The sequence below is a fragment of the Vipera ursinii genome (genome assembly GCF_947247035.1).
Source record: "Vipera ursinii genome assembly, chromosome: Z".
NCBI classification, from domain to species: domain Eukaryota; kingdom Metazoa; phylum Chordata; class Lepidosauria; order Squamata; family Viperidae; genus Vipera; species Vipera ursinii.
Genome location: NC_139517.1, coordinates 115697098 through 115710332, shown reverse-complemented (window position 1 = coordinate 115710332; position 13235 = coordinate 115697098). Strand labels below are relative to the sequence as shown.

The 13235-nt window shown below is 42.4% G+C and overlaps 1 protein-coding gene across 5 annotated transcripts in view; it reads left to right on the top strand.

The window, feature by feature from the left end:
• Positions 1 to 13235, top strand: part of PFKP (phosphofructokinase, platelet) — a 77968-nt gene that overhangs the window by 43045 nt on the left and 21688 nt on the right. For 3 of the 5 annotated variants that reach the window (XR_014494269.1, XM_083378218.1, XM_083378221.1), the window contains exons 12-16: positions 298 to 367; positions 3264 to 3410; positions 5647 to 5717; positions 6809 to 6896; positions 7543 to 7695. Coding sequence is in view for 4 of the 5 variants with exons in the window: in XM_083378218.1 (XP_083234344.1) it covers positions 298 to 367; positions 3264 to 3410; positions 5647 to 5717; positions 6809 to 6896; positions 7543 to 7695 (529 nt within the window). In the remaining variant the exon portion in view is untranslated. The remainder of the gene's footprint in view (positions 1 to 297; positions 368 to 3263; positions 3411 to 5646; positions 5718 to 6808; positions 6897 to 7542; positions 7696 to 13235) is intronic. The other 2 variants (XM_083378220.1, XM_083378219.1) reach the window with 1 other exon arrangement.

Genomic DNA, 13235 nt, shown 5'->3' with positions numbered 1-13235 from the left:
TTGCAAAGTCATGCGAAATTACATGATGGCATTTATCACCTGCAGAAATAGCAGTCTTCTGGAAGAGGGACATCATTTTGTGGCTCCATCCATTTGTAGAATATTAGGCTGAGGAAGGATGGCAAAAATATACAAAAATAAAACGGACTAATTATTATATTTGCTCATTGTTTGTTTAATGATCTACTTATTTACTTAGCAGATCTATATCAAGGAATTTTTTTATTTTGTCATAACAATACAGTGCCACTATGTTTGCCAGTAATGTTATGAAAAAAATGGAAATTGTTTTCATAGGAGTTTTACCAACAACTTGAATACCTACAAGCTCCTGTCTAACAAAAAGCCAGAAGATGAACTACCTAAGGTACACTTCATAAAGGCCTTGAATTTTTTTGTGTTATTTCTCATTTTAGTTTGCTTGCCAATCGTTTGCAATTATGTCAGAAAAGGAAACAGATTAAGAGTTTGGAAAAACTACAGCGAAACACTGTTTTGATAGACTAGTTTTAGGTTTGGCGTATACCTTTCCATATTTAAGAAAGTCCACTGAATCAAAATTTGGCTATTGCTGAAACTGACTTAACTTGCTCATTTTTTTTATCTGGTTTTTGTCTGGAGCTTTTAAACCATGTATTTAGAGATCACCTTTGTAGATTTGTTTCATAGCTAATTAATACTTTACATTTAAAAAGTGTATCTCTGAGGATTAAGAGTATTAAGAAGGCAGGGGTATACATGAAAAATTAGATACCCGTGATACAGTTTTATGACTGATGGATCAGATTAATTCATTTTGTATATGAACATAGGACTTTGAACGTTGACATCCATGGTCTGCCACAGATAAGAAAGAAGTTTAGCACAGTTTAGGAAGGGTAGGTAACCTTGGCTCTTTTATGACTCGTGGACTTCAATTCCCAGAATTCCTCAGCCAGCCATGCTGTACCAGCTTACTACCGGCCCTGCAGAAAAGGCAGGGACAACCCCTTTACAAAAAGGCAAGAGAGGCTGGAACTAAGCCTGCCAAATTTATCGACACAAAACAGAGCAAACAGAGCAAAACCAAAACACAAACCATGAAACAGGAGCTATTCAAACGGTTGCCTTCAGCAAACCAGCCCTCCCACACATTCCCCTTTTAAACAGTTCAAGGCGTGGCTTCTCTCTGCCTCCTTCTGAGGTGCCCCATTGCCTTCCTCTGTTTACTCCTGATTGACTGCCTCCTGCGTCGGGCGTCCTTGAACAGGGCCAGCTGTGGGTCATCTTCACGCTGTCAGGCTCACACAGCTGAGTCTGCGTAGTGACCAGATGAGAGGGGCCTGGCTGAGGGCTCTGTGAAGCCTCAGGGCTGTCCTCTGCAGGCTCTCCAACACCCCCCTCCTCCTCCTCTGAATCGTCCAACCCAACTGCCGAACCCACAGGCTGACCCTGAATCACATCAGTTGCCTACCCCTGGTTTGGAACAATAAACGTTGCTTCTTTTTGGTGAACCCCATAATGCACTTTATGGAACTCAACACCCTGTTGACAAAAAAAGGATGGAAATGTGTTTGCATGTCTTACATCCCTTCAAATTGTTCACCTTAGACCTGTGAATTTCGATAAAACAGTTTTAGGGAAATTGCTCAAGGCTGGTCTATATATTTTCCCCATAAAGGTAGTCCTTGACTTAGAAGCATTTGTGTAGTGACTGTACAAAGTTACAACGACACTGAAGAAAGCGACTTATGACTGCTTTTCATACTTATGACCATTGCAGCATCCCTACGGTCGTGTGATCAAAACTTGGATGCTTGGCAACTGGTTGTAATGGTTGAAGTCTCCCTAGGTTATATGATCTCTTTTGTGTCCTTTTGACAAGAAAAGTCAATGGGGAAGCCAGATTCATTTAACAATCATGTTACTAACTTAACAACTGCACTGATTCATGAACAACTGTGGCAAGAAAGTTCATAAAATGAGGCAAAATTCACTTAAGAACTGTCTTTCAGAAACAGAAATTTTGGGCTCAATTGTGGTCGTAAGTCGAGGACTACCCGTATTAGGACTATGATGATATATTTCAAGGATCAGGAACAGCTAGATGGAAAGCATTTCCAATGTTGGCTTCTATCCACTCTGAGATATTTTTTCTACCTTATCCAGGCAATTTCAAAGCATGTTGTGAACTTTAAATTGACCACCACAGTTATTCTCTTTTCTTCACCATGGACTCCCTTTAAATACTTTTTGTAGCCATGGACCAAGACTTAATTCAAGATTTAAATCATAACATTTCGTCAAGCCTTTGCAGACCCCCTGTGATGACATCACGCCCCTCCAGGGGTTGGCAGACCACAGACTGAGAATCACTGCCCTATAGGATTAAGAAGTGACTGGCATGCTAATGATGTTACAGAGATGAAGATAATGCTTGTCAAATGCCAATCTAACAAAAATGTTCAGGCAGAGTGACTTATGGCACTCCATAAATTGCTTGCTAATACTTAGGACACAATCCTGCAAGAACAGGGTTTCCACTGGAAATAAGAATTGAGTCCACATAAATCAATATTTCTGAATAAAATACCTTACAGCAGATAATAAGAGGTTGACTTTTTATGTTGGATAAAAAGTCTGTAAAGCACAATGTGGGGTTTTTCATTGGATATATTGCGGATAGTAAAAGGTGGTTTACTGCTGAGCAAAAGGCTTTATTTATTTATTTATTTTTATTTTAATTGGATTTGTATACCGCCCTTTGGATGTGGACTGATTGAAAGGTTTGTAGACAGTGTTTAATGATTTGCTGTTTTATTGTTTAGTTATCGGCTGTTTTTCAGCACAATATAGTTACTACATATGAAAGGAGGTAATCACTTTTAGGAGGACAGGTGTGATACTTGCTTTTGATATTTATTTATTTCATTTTAAGAAAATGTATTTCTTCTTTTGTATGTGTGTATTGGCTAGATTAAAATCAACACTGGCATTCAAATCAATTGTGTTACATCGCATGTTTTCCTGGTTTTCTAAAATAAAGTTTAGGTAGTTGCAGCCTTCTTCAAACAGAAATTAATGTAGAGGTAATGGGATTATTATATCAACTATTTTTTTAAAAAAACAACAGGGGTTCTAAAATTGGGAGACTGTTTTTTAATTGCTTACACCAGGAATTGTTTAAAATGTCTGAATTCACTTTTTTTTATTCTAAAGCCATTCTGCTGTGCCTTGTGAGTTCTTCTGTATTCCAAAAAAAAACCTTGCCACTTCTTCTGCAGAGCAATTTTACTGTCGCTATCCTAAATGTGGGTGCTCCAGCGGCTGGGATGAATGCTGCTGTCCGTTCTGCAGTGCGACTTGGAATCACTGAAGGACACAAAATGTTAGCTGTCACTGATGGCTTTGAAGGCTTTGCTAGAGGGCAGGTCAGTATTTCCTAAGTTTGTCTGCTGTCACAATTTTATGGAAATAGTCTCAACAGGAAGATACACTTGGCCAGTCTTGCCTAGGATCAGGTGCTACATTAGAACTTGGATGGTAAGCCCCCTCCCTCAGGCTATCCCAGGGTTGAAAGACAGATGAAAACTCATAGGAACATAAACAGTGTCTTCTGGATTGGACCCCCTGGCCCACTGAGGCCAGCAGTCTTTTCTGGTAGTGACCAACCAACTGTTCAAAGAACCCTACTAGTTTCCCGGCAGTAGAGAGAGTCATGCTGCCATCAAGGCTAATAGCCATTGATCTCCATGAGCTTCATGAACTGTTCTAGCCATGTTTTGGAGTAGGTGGCAATGACATTTCCATATTGTTGCCAGGAAAACCGGATGGCTGCATCTACATAGCCATAAGGATTTGTGGAGTCAAGGGAGCCTTCATCTTTACTTTTTTAGGTAGAAATCATAAGAGTTATTACAATTCTACCAAAATCCTGGCCAGAGAGAGAAGCAACCTGGAATTAAGGAGAAACTTCCTGACAGTGAGGAAAATTGGAACAGTGGAACAGCTTGCCTTCAGAAATCATGGGTGATCCATGACTGGAGGTTTTTAAGAAGAGACTAGAAGGTCACTTGTATGAAAATGGTATAGGTTCTCCTGCTTTAGCAGGGGGCTGATCTAGAAGACCTCCAAGGTGCCTTTCAGATTCTATTCTATTCTACTCTACTCTACTTTACTCTGCTCTGCTCTGCTCTGCTCTGCTCTGCTCTGCTCTGCTCTGCTCTACTCTGTTCTATTCTATTCTACTCTGTTCTGTTCTGTTCAATGTCCCTCTGCAGAAGAGCGAGAGGTAGCAGTATTCTTAATTGGACATAACTGATATATTAAGAGAATGTAATGATACTTTTTGGAGATAGATATTTTATGGCCTTTATTACCTTTCCCCCTCCATATGTTCTGGGTTTTAATATACATGGGTTGGGAAACTGTGGTCCATTGCATCATGGAAAACGTCAATTTGGGAAAGGCTGTAACATAAGAACAATGAGGTTGGAAGATACTGTAAAGGGATGTAGCCCATTTTCATTTAGTTTTTATATAATTCTATCCTATTTTTATGTTTTCCCTTCTGAAGAAGCATTTGCTCCCTGAGTGCTTTGTGAGAAATCTTTATGATCAGATTCTGTATCTTGTTCAGCTGCTGCGTGATCTTGATTTTACAAGAACAATGAAGGGTGATTGCATTACGTGTAGATAAGAATTCCAGCTGAGTAGCTACAGACAAAAGCCAATTATATCACAGGATCTGTTGTCACGTTGGGTTTTAGTATTTTTCCTTTGAGAAGGTGTTTAGGACATGAAATGCAGTGGGCGGATTCTGTCCTAAGACTTCTGATTCAGCAGATTTACAAAGCCTTAAAATAACTTCAGTTTAAAAGAAGCCGATTGCCAACCCAGATAGTTAACTATTATAGTGGTTTTGTTGTTTCATTATGACTTTTCTCCATCCCTTTACTACATTGTGACAATTACAAGAACTGCAGGATTTAATCCCAAAGTCCTTTAGATTTCTGGCCCAATCTTATTTTGGGCACAAATGGTGATTTATGTTCAGGAAACTTAAAAGATTCAATTTTTTTAAAATTCCAGCTAATCTGAAAAGCAATCCTGTTGACATGTTTTGTTCTTAACCAAACTACTCAAAGTTACCTGAGGAAGTGGCAGTCTCTCAGCAGACTGTCCGATTTGTCTCAATTTTGCTCTGTTTTTTCAGACTAAAGGCATATAAGCTTTTGTGCAATTGATCTGCACTTCTTAGCTTTTCCACTTGCTCCAGTTTAATTAAAAGCTACTGTTTGGTTTAGAATCCCATAAACTAAGCAGCTTTATAACCCTGCTGCCCCCCCTCCCCCCATGCTTTGCTTAAGCTGTCACTGAGTTAAGGATTTTTTAGATTTGATGTTTGGCCAGAGGAGTTTAGTATGTACTGGAAATTACATATATACTTGTACAATGAACAAATGAGAATTGTATTTGAGACAAACCATGGTAAATGGATCACAATGGATTTACATCGCACTTCATGACATCTTTGGCTCAAATGACATAGCTTCCATGCTTAAGTTTGATTTTTGTCGTTCCCTGTGGAAACAGTTATCTCTTAAGTTATGTCAGTAATATAAACATCATTTAATCAGTCCATCTTTTTGTGGTTCTGACTTACAGATTAAAGAAATCAAGTGGGGAGATGTTGGAGGTTGGACTGGCCAAGGAGGGTCAATACTTGGCACCAAACGGTAATTCCAACAGTATTATATATTATCTATCTAGAAATCATATAGAGGCAATAGTGCACATACCCTGAAATTACCATACAGTTGCACAGAACAGAGTTAATCACTAGCTGATTAAAAGGAAATGTAAGTGTAAATCTCTTCCTTCCTTCTTTCCTTCCTTCCTTCCTTCCTTCCTTCCTTCCTTCCTTCCTTCCTTCCTTCCTTCCTTCCTTCCTTCCTTCCTTCTTCCCTCCCTCCCTTCTTTCCTTCCTACCTACCTTCCTCCCTCCCTCCTTTTTTTCCTTCTTTCCTTCCTTCCTTCTTTCCTCCCTTCCTCCTTCCCTCCCTCCCTCCCTCCCTCCTTTCGTTCCTCCCTCCCTCCCTTCTTTCCTTCCTCCCTCCCTCCCTCACTCACTCACTCACTCCCTTCCTTCCTTCCTTCCTTCCTTCCTCCCTCCCTCCCTCCCTTCTTTCCTCCCTCCCTTCTGCCCTCCCTCCCTTTCTTCTTCCCTCTCTCCATCCCTCCTTTCCTTCCTTCCTTCTTCCCTCCCTCCCTTCTTTCCTTCCTACCTACCTTCCTCCCTCCCTCCTTTCCTTCCTTCTTTCCTTCCTTCCTTCTTTCCTCCCTTCCTCCTTCCCTCCCTCCCTCCCTCCTTTCCTTCCTCCCTCCCTCCCTTCTTTCCTTCCTCCCTCCCTCCCTCCCTCCCTCCCTCCCTCCCTTCCTTCCATCCATCCTTCCTTCCTTCCTTCCTTCCTTCCTCCCTCCCTCCCTCCCTTCTTTCCTCCCTCCCTTCTGCCCTCCCTCCCTCCCTTTCTTCTTCCCTCTCTCCATCCCTCCTTTCCTTCCTTCCTTCTCCCCCCCCTCCCTTCCTTCCTTCCTTTCTGTAGCTGCCCATCTCAATCCATGACTGGGTGACTTACAGTTTTAAAATATATACATATACTACAGATAAAACAAAAGCTTTTTAGAATAATTTTAAAACCAGTTGTATCCATTGCAATACATATCTGTGCCCCAGGTGAGCACAATTAAACGAGATGAAAAATTAAATGTATATTTAATTTTACCGCACATACTCTCCTGATTGTGTTATTTTAAAAATGTATTGTAGTACACTCCCTGGAAAATATTTGGAGAAGATCGCAGAGCACATGCGTGCTCATAACATCAGTGCCCTCCTTGTCATTGGTGGCTTTGAGGTATATAATTTTGTTTCCCCCCCTTCTTCTAAATCCTTGCTGGCAATTTGGCATTCATGGTTTAAACTAATGTACAGTATATAAATGCAGCTAATAAGAGAGAATAAGATTTACTTTTTCTCTATTATTATATATTCTGCAATTGAACTTGAAGAAATGTTTAGTATTTACCTTGAAAGTTTTTAAGCTGTTTGCGTTTGCTTGGTTTTTGTTTTTTTGTTAAATATTGTAACATATATCATTCTTTATATATTGCTGAGGTCTTCCTGGTGACTCTGTAATGTAGATGGACAGTAAATATTAAGAGATGGGAATAAGATTGAAAAAGGCATCCCTTCTCATGGTGCACGGCACTGCTTTCCTTTTCAAGGAACGCCTGCCTGAAGTCAAACCAAGTTTTGAAAAAGTGCCAAAAGACTGATTAACAGAGATAAAAGGCAGGATAACTTATACTCATGAGCCGTGATCCCTCTTTCAAATCACCTCTGATTCCCTGAAATAGATCGCTACTGTACCATCTGTCACCAGCATCTGTGTGTTTCTATAGAGAGCCAGCCTGGCTGTAAATCCCCACCTGCATTGCATTATCTGTTGCTGTTGTTTTCCTTCAGTTTAATTTCACATAATTGCTATATGTGACCATCAGGCATACCTGGGACTCTTGGAGCTTTCTTCAGCCCGGGAGAAATATGAAGCATTCTGTATTCCCATGGTTATGGTTCCTGCAACTGTATCCAACAATGTACCCGGTTCTGATTTCAGCATTGGTGCAGATACTGCTCTGAACACTATCACTGATGTAAGTTTCTCCTTCCTTCCTTCCTTCCTTCCTTCCTTCCTTCCTTCCTTCCTTCCTTCCTTCCTTCCTTCCTTCCTTCCTTCCTTCCTTCCTTCCTTCCTTCCTTTGTGGTTTACTAATATAACCATCCCTGTATGTTGTTTAACAGACCTAACACTGGAGTTTCTTTTGGACCAGAACGGTAGGAAACAAGATTGCACCATATAACCAGACGTACACTTAAAATCACATGCACGCAACTCATATCCGTACAGGCATACACAGGCATGTACACACCTATGCACACACACAGGCAGTTTGACCAGATTCAGAAAATGTGAAAATATTTTATTTATTTGTTCATAAAAAGTGCACACCCAGTGTTTGATCCAACATGTGATTTCAGTGAAGCTACTTCTTAAAACAATATAAAAATACAGATAATACAGTTTGTTAAAAACAAAGACAAACAACCTGCAAAAACACAATTTTTCAATGGTTATACAAGCATTTTTTTCCCAGCAGTGTGGAATTTGTTTCCCTTTGCTTTTTTCTGATATAGTTTTTTCATGTTTCAAGCCTAAACTCTATCCCTGAAATGTCCTGGTATTCTCCCATTCATATTAACTCTGAAATAAAACTCTTAATTACTTTTTTGGATTGAGCAAAGGCTGGCTAGGTGCTGCCTCCTGCTGAGATCTTAAAAAACTGGAAGATGATTCGGTATCTAAGAGTGAATGATTACCATAGTATGTAAAAGGGTTTTAGTGTAGCAAAATCTCTAGTTTGTTCTGTTTGAAGATAGAAAAAAAATCTGGTTTGCTTTCCTTAAGTTTCCAATGCAACTTTGAAAATTGTTGCATCCTAAACGCACCTATAAATGTAATAAAATGAGTTTTTAATATTATTGTCTCACAGGCTTGTAAAACATAAAGCAGAATATTGATGAAACACAATCCCATAACAAGAAATCCCTCCATGTTTTATAACCAATTGTTTATAATTGACTGGTGCTCCACAAGCAGGGGTGTGCATGGAATGGGAAAAATGTTTTGTTTCAAACCAGAAACAAGCCATCAAATTCCAAAGGTTGTGACAAAGTGTTTCACTTCACAGTTGGGAAGAACTGAGAGCCAGAATGCTTTGGTTGTTTAAGGTTTGGGAGAAACAAATCTCAATGGGGTGAGTAGGTTAGTGCTGGTGAACTTCACTGCATCTTCCATCATTATGCCTCCCGATGAAACATATCTTGCCATTTCCCATCTTCTCAATTCTTTATTTCCCTGTGTCCTCTTGGCCATTGAGGCAGGTCCCATCATCCTGCCCAGCCCTCCAGTTTTCCACTGCCACACCTTCCTCCCCTTAGCTGCTACTTTTTATTTATTTATTTACGTTCCACCTTTATAATTTGTTATAAGCAACGTAAGGTGGCAAGCATATCTAATATTTCTTCCTCCTATTTTCCCTTTAATAACTCCATGAGATGGGTTGGGCTGAGAGAGAGACTAGCTCAAAGTCACCTGGCTAGCTGTCTTGTCTAAGGCAGAGCTCACAATTTCCTGGTGATTGGCACAAAATCGCTTAGCTGGCTTTCAAGTCTAGGGTGAAACTAGAACTCATGGTTGCCTAGTGATTCGTCCAAGGTCACCAAACTTGCTTTCCTGACCAAGGTGCAACTAAAACTCACAATCTCCCAGTTTCTAGCCTTGTGTCTTTACCACTAGACCAAATTGGCTGTCTAATGTCTTCCTTTTTCCCTTCCTTGGCCTCTCCTTCTTGGATCAAACCAGACACCTTTGTTCACATCTGTTTTTCTGTCTGGTTTCTCCTGAAACCAGCTGTTATGCACGAAGCAATTCTTTGCATGGAATATTTTGGGCATGATTTAGCATGGACCTTTGGAGATAAATGTTCTAGGAGACAATAATTCCATTTGGCATTTAAGCCTCAGTTCACAGATTCTGTTGATTCTTCTCTTTTTTAGAGACAGTGCCTTTTACATGACACACTTTTTTTAAGAATCTCATGATGGTTGAAAGTTTGGTTGTGATTTAAGCTTTTTTAGGCTGTAGCTGACAAGGACAAACAAAAACTCAGAAAAATATTGCCTGAAGCAAAACACCTGTTGTTGTTGTTGTTAGTTGCGAAGTCATGTTCGACCCATCGCGACCCCATGGACAACGTTCCTCCAGGCCTTGCTGTCCTCTACCATCTTCTGGAGTCCATTTAAGCTCACGCCTACTGCTTCAGTGACTCCATCCAGCCACCTCATTCTCTGTCGTCCCCTTCTTATCTTGCCCTCAATCTTTCCCAGCATTAGGCTCTTCTCCAGTGAGTCCTTCCTTCTCGTTAGGTGGCCAAAGTATTTGAGTTTCATCTTCAGGATCTGGCCTTCTAAAGAGCAATCAAGGTTGATCTCCTCTAGGACTGACTGGTTTGATCGCCTTGCAGTCCAAGGGACTCGCAGGAGTCTTCTCCAGCACCATATTCAAAGGCCTCCATTCTTTGGCGCTCAGCCTTTCTTATCGTCCAACTTTCACTGCCATACATTGCAGCTGGGAAGACCATAGCCTTGACTATACGCACTTTTGTTGACAGGGTAATGTCTCTGCTTTTTAGTGTGCTGTCTAGATTTGCCATGGCTTTTTTTTTGCCAAAGCCATGGCAAAAAACACCTGACAGCAGTTTAAATAATCACTTGACAATGTATTTACAGGGAGAGGAGTAAAAAAAATTAAGATGGGTCAAAAAGTGAAGATGGTGGCCATAACTGCACAATTAAAGCCAAGCCCTTTTTAGGGGAGGGGCTTAAAGTATTACTGTGGCTGCCATCTTGATTTTTTTTTAACCTACCCCTGTTAATTATAGTAAAGATTGTGGGAACCTTGATTCTAGTTCTGATACAAAAGATTCTCCACTGCCATTTTCATAGGTGGGGAAGAGTATTTCCTGCATGCTTCTTACTGTCATTCTCTCTTTTACCAATTTTCTTGTCTGTCTTAACTGATCATAATTACACTTGTGGATTTTCCTTTAATTCTATTGACTAGATGGTAGTTCTCGGTTCTCTTCTACCAAAATAATTGCTCCATATTAAAATCACAAATCATATTCAGTGCCAAGGAAGCATCATTACTAATTTTGTTTCTTTGCTTGTTTTGCTTGTTGATTGAATTTTTTATCCCAGCAATATCTAAGTAATCTTTTTCGAAAGACACCCATATTGATCTTCTGTTATTATTTGCAACCACGGAGGCATGGGATTCAGATTTGAATTTATGCTTTAATTGCATCACATGTGAATTTGTATATTTTGTGTAATGAAAAATCTCAGCCCTGCTAAATGAAGAGCTGGTGTGGAGAAGAAATTAAAAGAAACAAACATAGGAATGACTTTGTCCCCAAATTCTACTGCAATATATATATATATATATAACTGAAGATAACAAATATGCCTAATATTCCTGCTTCCTATTTCATCCACATCAACAAATCTATGAGGTTGTTTGGACTGAGAGAGAATGACTGACACAAAATCATTCACTTTCTTATTCAAGCCATTTTAGAGTTTTTCAAAGGATGTACAGTATGTTGTTTTTTCTAAATTGAGAAAAATCCATAGTATTTCAGTAAATTGCTGTAAAAGGTTATATGTAGGTTTCTGACCATTGGTAATCAAAATTAATAATGTAGGGCTTCTATGTATTTATTTTTATCCCACCTTTATTGTTTTTGTAAATAATGTAAGGCAGCAAATGTACTTAATACTCTTCTCCAATTTTTCCACAATAACAACTATGTGAGGGGGTTGGGCTGTGAGAGTGAGTGTCTGGCTCAAAGTCATCCAGCTGGCTTTAAGGTGGGACTAGAACTCGCAGTCTCCTAGTGATTGGTCCTAAATCATCCAGCAGGCTTTAAGGCAGGGGTGTCACACTCGCAATGTCAAGTGACATCTCACGACGTATTGCAACTTTTTTCCCATTGCTGGAATGGGGTGGGCGCAGTTTCGCCATGACACATCCGGCCCATGGGCCAGCAGTTTGACACCCCTGCCGGGTGCCTGGTTTAGCCTAGGGCATGGGTCGGCAACCCGCAGCTCCGGAGCCGCATGCGGCTCTTTAAGCTGTCCCCTACGGCTCCCAGTCCTCCTCTGCTGGCGGAGGTTTGGGGAGCTGCGCATGCAGCTCTCCAAACCCCCACTGCCCCGTTTGCAGAGATGCTGCCTTCGTCCATGTTTGACGAAGGCAGCAGTTCTGCAAATGGGGCGGCAGCGGTTTGGAGAGCTGCGCGTGCAGCTCTCCAAACCGCCCCTGCCCCGTTTGCAGAACTGCTGCCTGCAGTGGAGGTTTGGAGAGGTGCGCTCACACTCTCCAAACCGCCACCATCCCGTTTGTATAGCTGCCGCGTTCGTCCATGTTTGACGAACGCAGCAGCTGTGCAAACGGGATGGTGGTGGTTTGGAGAGGTGTGCACGCACCTCTCCAAACCTCCACCATCCCGTTTGTACAGCTGCCGCGTTTGTTCCATGTTTGACGAACACGGCAGATCTCCAAACGGGCGGCAGCAGTTTGGAGAGGTGCGCATGCACTCTCTAAGCCACCACCGTCCCGTTTGCACAGCTGCTGCGTTCGTCTGTGTTTGACGAACGCGGCAGATCTCCAAATGGGATGGTGGAGGTTTGGAGAGGTGCGCACGCACCTCTCCAAACCTCCACCATCCAGTTCGTACAGCTGCCGTGTTCGTTCATGTTTGACGAGCGCGGCAGGTCTCCAAATGGGCGGTGGTGGTTTGGAGAGGTGCGCCCACACTCTCCAAACCGCCGCTGTCCCGTTCGTACAGCTGCCGTGTTTGTTCCATGTTTGACGAACGCGGCAGACCTCCAAATGGGATGGTGGAGGTTTGGAGAGGTGCGTGCACACTCTCCAAACTGCCACCATCCCGTTTGCACAGCTGCTGCGTTCGTCCGTGTTTCTTTCAAACGTGGAGGAACGCAGCAGCTCTGCAAATGGGGCGGTGGCAGTTTGGAGAGCTACGCAGCTCTCCAAACCTCTGCCTCCCCGTTTGGAGAGCTGCTGCGTTCATCAAAGAAGTTTGGAGGTCACGGGAGAAGGGCAGGGTGCTCGGGTGGCTCCGGCGGCGCCCGGGCTGAAGGCACCGCCGCAACCCAGTGCCCGTTGCCAGGGAGACCAATCGCTGCCATTGCACAGGTGCCTCACGGCTCGAGGGAGCCGCGCTGCAGGAGATGCGAGGCTTCCTTCGGCCGGGGAAGGGCCCGTTGCCTCCAAGGGGGGCCGGGCGGGATCCTCTGAAAGGCCGTTTCCTTCCTCGGCCTGCAAGTCCGTCTCTTCCCCCCCCCCGTAAGCTGGCGGCACTGGGCAGCGACAGGTGCGTGCAGCTCAGGATGCAGCGCGGGCGTCGGGGTGGTGTATGTTTTTGCTTGTTCTGCGCATGTGTGTGCGTGCCCACATGCGCGCGCACATTTTGTGGCTCCCACTTTTTTGTGTGTATGACAGAACTGGTTCCGAGTGGCTCTTTTGCTGTTTTGGGTTGCTGATCCCTGG